Here is a 16,749-nt window from a genome sequence, read left to right on the forward strand (position 1 = left end):
CTTGCCTGAGCAACTGTGGAACGTGACATGCACATGTGCAACCCAACCCACAATCACCAGCCTAAGGCAAATTCAGCTCCAAGCTCCCTGGAGAGAACATTTATCATGTGCACACTAACCAACTGAGAGCCCACATCCACCCTCACCCTGCCTCTAACACTCTGGGCCAATATTCCCCTGCCCCAGCACCAGGTACCAGACAACTCAGGACAGCCCAACACCAGAGCCTGCCAAAATCATTCATACTATCCCATCCTATGCCTGCTTACCCTGCATTGCCCAATTCTTCCTCGGAAACCACAACAGAGGCTCTTTCCCACCTTTTCCTCCCACGCCTCTCCTGACAGCCCTGGTGCTTCCCTGGGTGGCCCTGCATGGCCTGGTGTGATGGTTAATTTTATTTATCAACTTGGCTGAGAGACAGTGCCCAGATATGTGTCAAACAATATTCTAGATGGAATTCTGACTAAAATAAACAGGGATGTCCCTTCCTCTTGAGAACTGTAAGGGACAAACTGTCTTTTTAAAGGTAAGTGTCTTCTGACCTATAAGTCTCAACACACCCGAATAATCATAAAACTGACATTTTAAAAGTCAGGCAGAAGAATTACTCGCTTTCATTAGGAAAGGCGAAGCTAGTGAAAGGTTTTAAGCAGGGGAGAAACATGTTGGGAGCTATTCTACAAAGTTTAATTTAACATCATTATGTAGAATCTACTACTACTGAGATGGACTCTGCTTACTCTCTTCTCCCCCTCCTGCCTTTAACCCTCTGCTTCCTGATTCAATCTGCTAACTTACTACTCACCTCTCAGACATCTGTAATTGCACAGGGCTTATCTGGAGTCTAGGAAGTAGATAGGGGGCCTCAACCAGATATGGAGAAAGCCCCAGACTAGTTCATGCCTGAAGAAGTTCTTTGCTTTCTCTATCATAAAACATATAAAAACGTAAAACAAACTGTTTTATTTTTTAATTGATAAGCATAATAATTAAGTAGGTTCTTATTTGAAAGCCTGTATTTTCACATATATAAACACTATTTATAGTACCATCCACATTTTCAGTAGGCTGCTGTGTGGAGTAGGTGACCAGCAGTTCTGAGTGGAAACACAGAATTTCTGCAGATGATGAGGTAAACCTCAGAGCAAAATCTAACTAGTCACATAGATTCTGTAAAAGCATTAAAAAAAAACTCTGCAGGTATTATATCTCCAAATTATAAAGCAACAGGGCACAGAAGCCATGTGCTGGGCTGTAAGATCTACACCCTGTCATTTGGTTTCCTAGACTCCAGATAAGCCCTGTGTAATTACAGATGCTTGAAAGGTGAGTGGGAAGTTCATGGATCATGGCCTAGAGACACAGACCACAGAAGCCAGGGACCCTGTTCTATACATTCACAGAGGAACAGGTGGCCACCAGCAAGCCACATTTCTTTACCTCTTTCATTTACCTCTTTCTTACCTTTTAAGAGCATTTGAAGGATGCTTTGGGATGTTAGTCATGAAATGAAAGAATGAATTTAATGTGTAAATTAATCATGAGAGCCATCTCTCCGTAAATGAATCTTTTCTAGATCAAAATAAAATAAATCTAAATACTAAAGTAAAAGAGCATGATTGGCATGAATGAGATGCTCAATGTCATCGGTCATTAGAGAAATACAAATTTGAAACACAGTTAAGATACCACTTACCCACTAGGACAGCTAGAATCAAAAGACAGTAACAAGTATTGCTGAGGATGTGGAGAAATTTGAACCCTCATACACTGTTGATGAAAATGTAAAATGGTGTAGTCACTTAGGAAAACAGTTTGGCAGTTCATCAGAAAGTAAAATGTAGAGTGATCATATGACCCAGCAATTCCACTCCTAGGTATACATCCAAAGAAATGAAAACATATGTCTATGCAAAAACTTGCAGGCAAATGCTCATAGCAGCACTACTCATAGCCAAAGAGTGGAAACAACCCAAATGCCCATCAACTGACAATGAGATAAACAAAATGTGGTACAACCATATGGTGGAATATTATTCAGCCACAAACAGAAAGTACTGATACAACCTGCAACATAGATGAACTTTCGAAACATTATGCTGAGTAAAAGAAGCCTGACACAAAAGAATATTTATTGCATGATTCCATTAATATGAAATATCCATAAGCAAATCAATAGAGACAGAAAGTAGATTAGTAGTTGCTAAGGGGTAGGGAAAGGAAGATTAGAGAATGACTGCTTATGGATATGGGTTTCTTTTTTTCTGGGGTGATGAAAAAGTTCTGAAATTAGATGGTGCTTATGGTTGCCTAACTTCTGAATATAATAAAACCATGAACTGTACACTGTAAAAAAAAATGCATAATTTACCACACTGTGCCAATTTTATTCTAAACCCCAGGACCTAGGAGCTAGTGACAGGTCCAAGAGACATCTAGAAAGCTACCGAAGCCATGTGGAAATGTGACCGCATTTTGAATAGAAAGACAAGTGTCAAGGTCTAAGCCTATGGTGATGGCCAGGTTTAGGGGTGAAGATGAAAGAGGCACAGAGGAGCAAGATGAGAGGTCAAAGGAGAGAACAAAGAACCGTGCAAGTAGAGTGCCATGGAGGCAAGAGCGGGAAGCTTTGAGGAAAAGGCAATAACAGCATAAAATGCTACTATTAAAGACAAATCATGGTAAGTAGAAAATAGAAACTAAGATGGTAGAAGTAAACCTAAATATACCACTAAATAAAATAAATGTCATTAGACTAAACCCACTTATTAAAGGAACAGAGATTCTCAGGTTGAAATAAATGCAAAGCACACATATGCTGCATAAACATATTTAAAGTCTAAAGCTTTAGAGACATTGAAAAACTTAAAGTAAAAGAAATATATATGTATAAATATAAATATATATTTATGTATATATATACATATATATTATCTAAAGAAAATAAGGAGAAATACTATTAGACAAAATAGATTTTAAGGCCAAAGTAATAAGAGATAAAGAGGATCATTTTTTAATAATAAAGAATATCTTCACCAGCAAGGTAAAGTATCCCAAATCTGAGAGCATATAACCAGGTATTCTCAACATTTACAAAGCAGAACTTGACTAATTACAAGAAGAAACTGACAAATCCACAACTACAGAGAATGAATTATCACTAGAACTCAGGAACTAAGAGACCAAGCAGATAAAAAAGAATGGTAAGGATGTAAAAATATGAATGACATAATTGGACATTTCTTACCTATTGAACATTTATAGAACTCTGCTCCCAACAATTAAAGAATCACATTTTTTTACAACGACTGAACATATCTTAGCCCACAAAGCAAGTCTCCACAAGTACCAAAGAATCAAAATCATGCAGAACAAGAATAAGATGCTTTCTAAATTACATTCAGTGAACTAAAAGGAGTTCTAGGATTTAAAATATGGCAGGAAAAGAAAAATGTCAATAGCTCACAGATATAGAGAACAGATTTGTGGTTGCCAAGGGGAAGGGGGGTGGGGGAGGGAAGGATTGGGAGTTTGGGATTAGCAGATGCGAACTATTATATATAGAATGGATAAACAACAAGGTCCTACTGTATAGCACAGGGAACTATATTCAGTATCCTGTGATAAACCATAATGGAAAAGAATATGAAAAAGAATATATATATGTATAACTGAGTCACTTTGTTGTACAGCAGAAATTAAATAGAACATTGTAAATCAACTATACTTCAATAAAATTTTAAAAAAGAAAAAATAAAAATTTAAATGGAATGTGTGGAAGATAAAATTGAAGAAATCTCCCAGCAAGTAGAGCAAAAAGGCAAAGAAGTAGAAAATGGGAGGGAAAAGCTAAGAATATTAGAGCATCAGTCTAGTAGTCCCAACATTCTCAAAATAAGGATTCCAAAAAGAGAGAACAGAAGTTAAAAAAAAAAAAAAAAAAAGACCAAGTCAGACTAAAGCCCTGTGAACTCAAAAGCCAGACATGCCAAGGTCTGTCAGAGCCAGGATGCCTGCTGACACCTGCTGTGTTTCCAATCTGAAATAGAATGCCCAGGGGAAGCCAGCTCAGATGCTTATCCGTGCTTCACTTGTCATGACCACAGGGTGGAGAAGTTGCTGCTCTCTCCTCTGTGCCCAACTACAGAAGCCCATTTGCCTGATCATATTCCTCCTGGACGTCCAGTGTCTGGCCCACACGAGGACCTCATTAGATGCCTTGACTCTGGTGAGCCCCATTTTTCTAGGACACACTCATGACCTGACCTCTCTCACCTCCCCACAAGGGGCTCTTAAAACTGTCAAGGAAATAAACCTAGATAGTGACCCAAAGACTCTATTCAGTTTATTTTCTCCTAGATATATTATTCTTTCATTGCAATGCTAGGTTTGCGCTTATTTTGAAGTTTTATGCATACAAGTAATAGAACTCCAAAGAAAAGCAGGGACTCAGTTAACACATTTGTCAGAATAGTGGTTGCTCTGGGAAGGAGAAGAAGATGTGACAGGGCAGGAAACAGGGGGTTTATCGTATGACAAAAGTGTTCTACTTTGTTGGAAAGTAATGGCATATACACAGGTGTTTGATTGTTGTTTAACTTGAACATATAGATTTTACATATTCTTATGGTTTATATGAGATTTAAACATGTTTTATAAAGTATGACCAGGTAGAGTTCGCCCTAGTAATATATTCTAGCATCAGAAAATCGAATGCTGCCACCAAATGAGGATGATGAGGAAGTCACCATTTTTGCAAGTGGGGGCCACAGCCTTCAAGAGAGCATGTTTGTTGGCCTGGTAGAGAACAATGCCAGCATTCAAAGAATTCAAAGTAAGTTTTAGTGGATGTGGTAGATTCTATCATTGCCCCCAAATATTCACTGCATGTCTCTATGAGAGGATGATACTTCCACTCCATTGCTGTCAGGCTTTGGTAATGGAATTCAAGTGTAAGTGACATGTGTCACTCCTGAATGGAATCTTCAGAGCATTCCATGGCTCTGCTGTCCACAAGGCCAAATACCCCAGGACAGGGACTACTCATCCAGTCTGGGTCCCAGAATTGCCATTGACCAGCAACAGACAATAATGAGAAAAAGAAATTAAATGTAAGCTGAGTTGCCAGGGGTTGCTTGTTAGACTGAGCTACAGTAAACTACTCTTCAGAGAACTCTGCAGTAGGAAAGGAGAAAACAGAAGTCTCAGGCTACAGAATGTGAGGAAAGGACTTGGTTACTCTATGCCTGGGTATGTTGAGAGACACAGATGAATACTAGAGGAAGGAATAAAAATCCAAATAGGAGAGGAGAATGACAGACAGTGCAAAGTGCCATGGCAGTGGAAAAGGATAAGATCAAGGAACAGGGCAGAGGGTGGGCCTCGGAGATGGGGGGTACAGGCTCTCTCAGAGACCGTAACAAAGAAAGAATTAGTGAAAGGTGGATTGAAAGGAGGAAATTTGAGCAAGCACAAGGAAGACAGTCTCAACTTTTAGAGAAGGTTATTGGTGAGGCAAGTTATTGGTGAGGCAAGCTGCTGGGAGGGAGATGTGGACAAGCGGTAAACAGAGCACTTGAACGAGGCTGGTTTTGGAAAGCCAACATGCCGTCAACATGCAATGTTGACACTTCGCTCCCTGATTCTCCATCAGGTGAAATGTTGACCCAGCCATCTGCTAATAACCACAAAAGTTACATATAATTGCTATTAGTTGTATACTTACACTCCAAAACTTAAGAGATCTTTTGCCTTCATACTAGCCTGTATCTGTATAAAGTATAACTGGCCTTAGGACCATTTTCTTTATCAGTATTTTAAGGAATGATTACAACAAGCTACAATATATTTTAAGAACACTGAAAGGAAAATATTTATGAATATTATACAGTAATTTGCCAAAAGTATTAAAAGTGAGTGTTAATAATTATTTTATATGGTACACTGTGTTTTTCGATATATTTAAAACCCTGAATATTCACAAATTAAATGTTAAAATACTTCCTGACATGTGATTGAATGGGCAAATTAAAGGAAATAAATGATTTGGAAATGGGTATAATACAAACTAAATTGGAATACAAGATTTACTTGATTTTTTTCTCAATTATGTTAAATTACTCAACTGAATTACTCAAATATTTGGTTTCAGATTCATTCAAGCTTACAATTACTACATTTATAAAATTATTATATTTCTTTATGCAAGTCATTTTGCATTAGATTTCATCTAGAAATCTAATAGTGTAATGTAATCGGTGCTAAATTAATAAAAGAAAATTTGATTCTATAATCACCCTGGTAAAGAGAGGTTCTAAGCCATTTGGAGCAGTGGTTGGACGAACTCTTCTCCTTCTCCATGTTTCAGGTCTATTTTCCCTTGTGATTTTTCCAGTAGGGGGAGGAAGTGGAGGAGGAATAGGCATCATGTAATGGTTAATCTTTGGAAATCGATATCGATTCAGTCCCTGTGAATTGTCCATGGAGTTCCTGAACTTCATCATTGCCTTCTTGCCCTGTAATCACATTTCATGACATAAGAACAAGTGAAGTAGAAGTGGTGACCCAACATAACCCAAAATTAAAGACAAGACTGTATGATTGACGTTGTGTGCAAACACAACTGATATCAATAGACAAACTTAAAACACTTCAATCTGTTGAAAAATGGCATTTTGTAGTACCCACAGCAAATTAAATTTTCATGGATTTCTAACCTTATTTAAGTATATTTTTTAAACCAAACATACAGTGATGGCATTTTTATAGTATTTTGGGGATTTTCCCTCAACAATCCATTAAATCTATGGGGACCCAGTACAATTAAACAATTTAAAATCAAGAAGTTCGAAGTGTTATACTTTGAGATAGGATTGGATAGTTCACTTAACGATAGGGTATTTGCACATTTTTTACACTGATTTCACCCACCCAGGTGTTATAACATTCCTTGGTAATATGGTTTCAAGGAACCAAAACCCCAGACTCTGACCCAAAGTCTCTATTCAGCTTATTTTCTCCTAGAAATTCAACTTGTGGGAATAAATTTCACCCAGATAACTACACAAGTACACTTATGTAAATGTGTATAAGGATACACACAGACACACACATGCACACACACATATGTCTAAAAAATTTAGTTGATCAGTTTGGGATTGACATGCCCATGCTGCTATATTTAAAATAAAATGCCTTTCCATGAAAAAAAGAAAAGAAAAAGAAAAAAAAGTTTAGTTGAACCACCAAGTCCATCAGTAGGAGGATATTTAACTAAATTTTGCTTTGTTCTGATAATAGATTCTCATCAGGCTTTAAAAAGAATAGTGTTAATCTATTTGTCCAGAGTCCTGACATAAAAAGGTCCATACAGTGTGATCTTACATTTCTTTTAAATAATTTATATGTGGATTTTGATAAAATCAGGGATGACTGGAAGACTCGGAACACAGGGTTGCCTTTGTGGATTTGAATCATTGTGGGGTGGTGAGGGCATATAAGTTTAGTCAACATGTATTACCTTAATGATTAAAAGCACCTAATGTATAAACAAAAACTTTATGTTTCAGGTATATTTGAGCCTCTGAACTTTCACATATTGAAAATTTTTGTATATCTGAGGTAGTTTCCCAAACTTTAAAGTATCTTTAATCATTTTTATCCGTTTTTTACCAATTTATTTGGTATTGTTTTAAATTCATTTTCAGCCAATTTATTCTTTATTTTGAGATGCTTAAATTGTGAAAAGTTATTTTTACGAAAGGAACGTCATTCCCCAAACATTCTCATTGCTGAATAAACAAAAGCAGTTTAAAGAAAGGCATGTATACGTCATATTTTGATTGAAAACAACATTTATGTGAACAGAAAGGGATTTAAATAGATATTCACCAAGGGGTTTAGAATTGTTAGAATGCTTGACATTGCAGGTATTATTTATGCTCTCATTTTTCTTTTCTTACATTTTCCAATTTTTCTGTGATGGTGTGCATTGACATCGTAATCACAAATATAAATTAAAGAAGTGAAAACAAGATAATAAAACAATAAAATCAATGAATCCAAAACTTTCTGGGCCTGGGGTCTATCTTTTAATTTCTAAGTAGTTATCAATCAATGGCATACCTTATTTGGAAATGGTTTAGTAAATTTTAAAAATTAACCTTCTGCTCCTTACCTTGCTTTTTCTTAGCCCAAAGCATCTTGGACATCTTCCCATGCCAGTATAAATAATTTACCTTATTTTTTAATATACTTTAATATGCCATAACATTTTTAAACAATAAATTCTTAGGTGTCTTCCAAATGTTCACTATTGCAAATATTACAATACTAAATATTCCTGAATCTGTTTCTTTCCACATGCGTGTTCCTAGGATAAATTTCAATATGCTAAAATGCTTGAGCATGTTCATTTAAAATGTTGATAGATATTCCCATATTGCCTTCAGAAATAGTTGTACCAATTTCTACTCCTATCAAGAGTGTATAAGAAACTCTCATTCTAAGGATAATCATTTTCAATCACACCATTAATTTTACTCAGTAGCATCTCAGCCAGTCTGTTTTGACCAAATTGCTTTTGCCTAAATCAAAGCTCCTCACCCCTGATACTTAGAAAATTCAACCTGCTTAAGTCTGTTGCACCTTCAAACAATTCCCCCATGCATATATTTTACTCTTTTAGTGGGTGCTTACTACATACTCCGCAATCATGCAGACTATTATTCTTTAGGAATTTCTTGTCTGATTTTATATTAAGTAATTTTTATCATCAATGCCATTGAAAGAATTGTATGTCCTTCCTGGCAGTATATTTTGCCTATGTACATCACAGTATAAGCTGCAAAAAGTTAGAGAATTTTGTCTGCTTTGATGGTTGATATATCACCAATGCCTAGAGCAGGACCCGGTCCATAGTAAGTGCCCAATAAATTCCACTGGATGAAAAATGTAAGTTTAGCTAGTTGAAATTAACATGGAATTGATCTCAATCTTGTCGGCATGTGTAAGCTACCATTAAGTGCAATCCCTCACTCACTCACACCCCAAAACTTGGAAATGGTAGACTAAAAGGCCCCGTGCAGATTTAATTAATAAATCTACCCAGTGGCTCAGAGCAGGTTTGGAAAATCACCTAAAAGAAAAATCGTTCGCTAGTCAGAAAAAATTAAATATTACCTGATTGACAGTGTTCACATATCTAACATAAAGATGGGTCCGATCGAGAAGAGTTAATAGATATAGGAACTTAGAAAAGAATAAAATCACCTTGGCAAATGTGGAAAGTGCCCATCTGAGTACTAACTAAGGGACAGGAAATCCATTGGGCTTTGAATATTTCCGGTCCTAAAGGCAAAGTTATCCCTGGAGGATAGAGAGGGCTTTAGCCAAAGACCTTTGAGCTTTCTGGTACCTTTGCCAAGCCCATTCCTAAGAGGAGACAGATGCATCAAGCTAAGATGACCTGATGCCATTAACATTCCATTCTACCATATTCCCTCATTCTGATTCCATACTCACCAGGCAACCTTCTCATTGTGATCTGGCTTCCCATGTAGGTCTGCCTATAAGGGGAAAATGTACTGCTCCTACAAGCTTTGATTTAATTGTTATCTGATGAATTAATGGTCCCTAATTATGATTTGATTCCCTATTTTGATTTACTATAGTGAGGAAAAATGGGCTTGTCATGTGTTATTTTAGTTAGCTTGAGACAATCTCTCGGGATCTGACTATTCCTGGACACTAGCTTGAAATGGGAAATCTCTGGACATTTAAAGTGGAGACCAGATCCAAGAAAGTGTCAACCTAATTGGCTTATGACCCAATTAGTTCCCGCCTAGCTTTAAGCAGTCGTCCCAGACAAAATGCCACCACTTTTGGTTTAATTTCTCCTTCTTTCCAAGAAACTACTATTAAGTTAAGTAAGGTTTGTGAAAAATGCTTCACAAGGTGAAAAGCATATTAAATGCATTTAAATATTATTTATCATTTTAGGGTTATTTTTGTACTTTTAATGTAAAAAAACAACAATTTATCTGTCTGAATTAATTTCTTAGTGTCAAGGTCATCTGTCAGCTTTAGATAAAAATATCTTAATTTCATATGTCATATGTTTCCTAATAATTAATGGAGCTAAATTCACCCATTTGAGCATAATTACAATTGTACTCATAACACAGATTCTATCTTAAGCTGGCAAATGTTTCTTCTTGGTCTTAAAAATGCAAACAATACCTTCCCTAATTACTAAATGTCCCAATTATCCTTCCCTTTTAAGTAACTCATATTTTATGGCTACCATACCTCCTTCCTGTGCTCTATTAAAATAAGTGAAAATTACCTGAGATATAACCTTGAAAAGGAAGCATAGTCAAGCTTCTGTGTGTGATTAATTCAGGATTTTTTTAAAGATGGACATTCTTTTCCTTCTATATCCAACCTTCTCCAGAGTCAAACTTGAAGCAATTTCATACACTGATGGTAAAGTAAGTCGGCATGCAAATGCAAACCTATTCTTGGAAAGTTTCATTTTCTAGGTTTCATGCATTTAAAATTTGGAAGCAGTCAAAACTTGGTCTATTCTGATAGAAGTCATATCTAGCTATAAAAAGTTCCTCTTTGTTTTTCACACAACCTTTCAAATTCATGAGAGATCATCTTAAATTATTACAAATCTATTCCTTACTCTTTTGCCCCAAAACACAGAAATTATAGGCCTTCCAATTAAAGTAAGAAATAATTAAACAGACATACATGGCAAGTGCTTAATAAGTGCACAGTATATATTTCACTAAATAGATTAATTGAATCTAGCATCTTAAAGACTGTGAAGAAAAAGCATTTACCCCAATGGGAAATGGAGCTTCATTTTCCAGCAATGAGGTTTTTGATCTGGACCCCGAAGTTACCTTTGGAGCAGTTCCTACTGCAGGATTACTGGGAAGAGGTTGTAATCGAATTGGAGGCTGCATATTTCCTGGGGCAGTGTATGGTCGAGGGGCTGTCTAGACAATTAGGGAAAAAAATTCCATTTAAATTAGTATCTTGACATGTTTCCAGGACCAATTAATAGCTCAACAAATTGCCTAGACTAATTAATGGTGCCTTTTTACTGAACAGATTAACCTTTAATTATGTCCTTCCATTATACATACTCTTATGACCCACCGTATTTGTTAAAACATATGGTGTGGAAGTCCTCTACACACCTAACTGCCGCAATTGTAGAGTATTTTGGATAAAGGAGGTGTTCTCTGTTAGGTTCCTGTATTTTATTCACACTGTGAACTCGCTTACAATACCTAACTGATGCTGTACATTGAATGGCTTTGTTCAATTAAATGTTAAGTTGAATAATGTTCCTAATTTAGACATCTAAGGGCCTATGATTAAAATGAACTCATTCCTGTTTAAATGTTTTCAACATCAACTCTAGTATGAGTCCTTTAGGTCTTAAGATTGGTGCTGAAGTAAAAGCAGACAATACAATTCAAAAAGAGGGAAGACAAATACTTACTTCTAATGCATTACCATTTATTCAACCTCTTCCTTGAAATACCAGGAAAACGAAACTGAAAAATTGTAACTGGCAACTTTGGAAAACACTGTCAAAATGGAGATGTTTTCCAGGCTGGATAGTTTCCATTTGCCCCTCTTCTCTGTCTCTTCTGTTCTGCTCTGGCTGCTGGGAGTTATTTCTTTATGGACTACGTCAACTAACCTCAGGATTCCAGTTGGATTTGGCCAATGAAAGACACTGGCAGGAGATCAAAAGACAGGAGGGAAGGAGACTGGGGTCTTAAAGCTCCTGGACCCTTCCCAACCAAGGTTATGATGGGCCAGCTGGGTCCCTCCAACAAAGTCCACAGCTCCTATCAGGAAGTCCTCTCCCAGAAGCTGCCAGCTGGTTCTGGTATCCAAGTCCTCTCTTTCCCCCTAAGCCTATGTGGTGTGGTTTCCCATTGTATTCACCCCAGCCTGCTTTACATCCCCAGCTGGTTTTCCTTAACCCCACCTGCATCTTTCTAAATAGTTTCTTTATTAAACCCTTCCTAATTACCCTATTTGTGTGAGCCATCTGTTTCCTGCTGAGACCCTGACGGATGCATTTTCTAATCAAGAATGTACTACAGAGAAAACCAAAAGTGCCGGTTCAGAGCATTAGATGTGTCTTTTGGAGCACTGACAGAACGTTGCAATAAAGATCAGCAATGTTTCAAAAATGGAAAAAACAAGATGTTTGGCCCAGTTGTTCTATTACAATAAAACAGTAGAAAACCTGTTAAGAATAATACATGCAAATTTGGGTAAGAGGGTATGAGAACAACATATATAAATGATAAATGAATAAGATTTATTACATTGACTCATGGTGTAATGGTGACAACAAATATTCAACTCTGGAAAAGTGTTGTATAAATACATAAAAAATGGTGATAGGGCAACTCCCACCAACCAAAAGTTGGTCTTAGCGCCATCTTGACAAGCATGTTATATGTTGCCAAAACTCTGATTTTGTTAAGTTAACACTTATTGAATTCCAACTCTAATCACTGTGAGATGAAAAAGTAATTTTTAACATCTAATGGCAACATGAGACAATTAGTTTCAAATGAACCACACAAATACTGCCAAAGAGACAATAACAACAAAATACCTGAAAACTAATAGAACTTAAAACTAAACGTTATTTGGAATAAGCCAATGAGACTAGTAAAAATTAAAGTTTCACAAAAGTAATTACATTTTATCCAAATGAATGAGCAAAAGAAGAAAATGATAAGGAGAAAAGAGGAATGGTAAATTTGAACATCCAAGTAAGAAGAGCCAGTTGTGAGCCAGACATGGGAAGGGGAGCAAAGAGACTATTCCCCAATATCTGTTTTCCTTTCTTCATGTAATAGAATATTTATTAGGGAACATGCCTATCACAAATAAAGACTGTATTTCCCAGCGTCTCTTGAAACTCCATATAGATGTATGCCTCAGTTTGGGCCAGTAAGATGTGAGCAGAAGTGCTATATGAAACTTCCAGATCATGCCCTTAGAAAGAAAAAATGTGTCTTCACTTTCCCCTTATCCCCTTCTCTCTGGCTGAAAGAGCCACACAGTGATGTATATACCATCTTGGTATACGTGGATGAAGGCAACTCACTAAATTTGTCAGATCAATGACACAAAAGGAGTCTGAGCTTTTGATGCCTCATAGAGTAGAGATGGTGCAGGAGCTGAGACTCATGCGTGTGTGTTGAGGCGGGGAGTGCATCCTTACGTTAAAGTCGTCATTTTTGGTCTCCGCATACAAACCTAGACAAGAAGCCAAGTGGACTGACTAAAGCAGCGCTTGGTTTAAAGAAAAAAGACATAAGCCTCTATGAGCCAAAAGGTGAAAGGTCTTAAAACCCACAAAGAGAAATCAGACTAGAAGTTTTCTGAACAAAGGGATCAGATCATGCAAAAGAATTCTTTTGATCTCTGTAAAACAAATATGGCTTAAAACCCACTCCTGTCAAAAAATCCAACTGAACACAAAAACATTGAATGTAGGACTTGGAAAGCAGGTTACTCTAAACTAGAACATGATCTATTGGCTGCTATGCGCTAGATGTTACTTCCCCACATTTGCATTCAGTTAGATGAATGTGGCAGTCAAATGTTTAACCGATTACATGTATCTCTAAAAACAAATCTGCGCCGTTCAACTAACAGCTGTGAACTACAAACTGTTGTAGTTCACATCAGGAGCCACCTTAAATTTGCTATATTTTAAACTGTTCGTAATATATTTTCTTGGAATATATATGGCACTGTAGCTTAACATTTTCAAAACTGTACCTGAATGTGAATTGAAATTGACTACCTGGTGATTACTCAACTTAGCTGAGCATTTCTAATTCTTAGAAGATCTCTGGGGGTGAATTTTCCAAGCATGTACAAAATTAGTTGAATAACTTCCACAGTTGTAATGGCATGGTGCAGCTAAAAGCCTACATGCTATTTTGAAAGTTTAGGTGCAATTGGTGACCAAGTGAAGTAACTATTCACCGTATGCTCTCCTTATTCACTCAAGAAAATTTAAAGAGAAAAATGGATGGCAATATCCCAAAAGGATTATTATCTTTATTCCAATGGCACCTGGAGGTCAGGAATCCAATTCGGAGGATATGTAACCAAGTTAGGAAAACAAAAAAGAAGGACTTGAATTTCTGTAACATGGGAACTGCAATTCCAAGATCACAATAGGTATCCTCTATGAGGCAGCAGCACCGCAGGGGGTGATCAAGTGAAGAATCCTGGCTTACCAGATAGAAAGGCTGCTAAAGTGCTGGTGTCAGTGGTTCCTGTAATTTTTAAATTACTTTCTCACACCTGCCACATTAACATCTCCTGGATGTATCATAAACTACTTATTGAGGCTGTTCAGCTGGAAAATTGAAAAGAAAGACTTTCAAGGGTTTTTCCTCCCTGAAACAGGTAGGAAGATAGAAAATGGCCCTTGTTTCTTTTGTTTCACCCAGGATAAGCTTTTGAGAGTCTAGTGAATTTGCCACCCAATAAAAGAATTATTTGTGTACATATACATTTAAATGAAGCCTGGAAATATGATAACAACAAAGGGAAGATGGTTGCTTTTCATAACTTGAGCTGTTCATCGAGAAATGTCAAAACATATTTACCTTTTGAAAATGTCAAAGCTTAACACTATATGTGATGAACCTACTTCAATAATCTGTGAAAGTGTTGCAATTCCTCTACAAATATTGTGGAATCCAAAAAAATGTTCATGCTAACAAGGAAATACATTAGGCCACACAAAGCCAGAATAAAGATGTCATCAAATCAATTCATTTAAAGCTGAAACCATCAACTGCCAGGAAATATTTTGCAAGTCTTTTCCTGTATCTATATTGTTTCAAGCTACCTTATGTTCCTTCAAGCAAATACCACTCCTAGGTTATAAATGAATCGAAGTGGAATGAAATGTCAGTGTGCGATTTCTTTAAACATAATTTCTGTACATTTAATTATTTTTATCTTAGACTGTGTGCATATACTTTTGATAAAAGAAGCTCAGATGTAAGTATCTGGCCCGACACGTTGTGCAGTACCATTGAATTTGTATGCATAAAGAAGCTTTAAGATAAGGTAAGAGTAGAGGAAACAGCAAGAAAAAAATCCAGAGGTCAGAAAATATAGAACATGCATGGAACAACCAATGGTTCAGTTGTGCTGCATTGTAGGGTGCTAAAGGGTAATCGTGGGGAAAAGTATTAGGATAGCCAAATTGATGTCATGTGGCTTGGGGTCTTAAATGTCAGGTGCAAGAGTCTGGGCTTTTCTATAGGTGACACAGCGCCAGTGAAGGTATTTGGGCATGTAAGTAACATAAGTAATCCTGCACTTTAAGAAAACTAATCCAGCAGTAACAAAATGGATTTGACAGGGGTGATACTGAATGAAGGCGGGACAACCAGTAAAGACAGAGTTGAATGGATACAAGATTATGTTTTCACTCAGTAGGATTCCCAAGATGATACAACCATGTACCCAGAGAGCGTTCTTTCTGAGAGTAATACAAAATCATGAATTAATTAGTTGGCATGGTGCAGGTCAGAGTGTTATTCACATGACTCACCAGTGTTACTGGACTGGAATGTCCTTCATCAACCAGAACACTATGGCCATGATTAGTCTTGGGGCCAACTGGGGGGCGGGGAGACAGGATTGGCATGTTATTTCCTATAGTCCATCCTGCGTGCTCTCCCTAGAATAAGAAAGTGATTTAACAAACCGAAGCATAATTAGTAATCTAGGTTACGTTAGTGCCTGCCGGATAAGAGGTGTTATATGACTAGAGAAGTTCTTTCTTATTCTTTTCAAAAGTACTCCCTCTGAGGACCATCATGATAATCAGGAGATGTTTCCACAGCTGTAATGGGGACTTGGGTGTGGTAGTGAAAGGCAGGAAATTGAGTATACTTTATCCAAAGAAATAGCTGTGCTCACAGTAACAGCTAGAGATGCAGTGTATCCTTAGTTTCAGCAATAATATTTATTAATCTGCTTTAAGCAGATCACTACAAGAAGCACAGTGTTCCTCACTACTCTGATCAGTAGAGACTACCAGAAAGTATTATTTTTCTGGCTTAAAAAATTATTAAATAATGCCATAAGCAAAGGGTTATATATTACATATGGGGGACCTAAAATATAGGTCTTTCGCCAAGTATAGCTATAGGTGAAAATGTTATGAATAAAAATCGTACAGAGGAAATGAAGTGTCTATCAGGAATTTCTGCCAGTGCTAAAATGTGCCCATGTATCTGGTTAGTATGTCTGGCAATCTGGACGAGAGTGAATAGAACACTGTTTCAGGAACCATTCTCCAGTAACTATTTTTTCGATCAACATTTCGGCAGATAAATTATAGAATCTATCAGTCCTCAATATAGGACACTATTGGTAAAGTTGACTTAACCACAAATCTCTACACACCAACTTTTCTGATTTTGAAAAACTGACTTATTGTCTGTTATTTAACAACACTTTTGTAATAAGAGTATGTTTTGACTAAGATAAAATAGATTTGAGTCTATCAGGCAAGAGGGAAAATTACTGTTTCCTATGGCGAGTTATTCCACAGAAGCTTTACGAATATTCATCAGTTTGTGAAATGTGTCTTAAGCCCCACATTTGTAATACCCTGAAAATGAAGAACAACACGTGGGTTTGAATGGCTCA

General features: G+C 36.9%; 1 protein-coding gene across 4 annotated transcripts in view; it reads right to left on the minus strand.

Annotated features, from left to right (window-relative positions):
• The window catches only part of ERICH3 (glutamate rich 3), a 113,014-nt gene that overhangs the window by 54,460 nt on the left and 41,805 nt on the right, over window positions 1–16,749 (minus strand). Inside the window, exons 5-7 of one of the 4 annotated variants that reach the window (XM_067726577.1) lie at window positions 15,644–15,772; window positions 10,854–11,012; window positions 6,300–6,518 (exon numbers count right to left, since the gene is read on the minus strand). In XM_067726577.1, the coding sequence (XP_067582678.1) occupies window positions 6,300–6,518; window positions 10,854–11,012; window positions 15,644–15,772 (507 nt within the window). The remainder of the gene's footprint in view (window positions 1–6,299; window positions 6,519–10,853; window positions 11,013–15,643; window positions 15,773–16,749) is intronic. The other 3 variants (XM_067726578.1, XM_067726579.1, XM_067726580.1) reach the window with 3 other exon arrangements.

This window comes from Pseudorca crassidens, chromosome 2 (assembly GCF_039906515.1).
Source record: "Pseudorca crassidens isolate mPseCra1 chromosome 2, mPseCra1.hap1, whole genome shotgun sequence".
In the NCBI taxonomy this organism is placed as follows: domain Eukaryota; kingdom Metazoa; phylum Chordata; class Mammalia; order Artiodactyla; family Delphinidae; genus Pseudorca; species Pseudorca crassidens.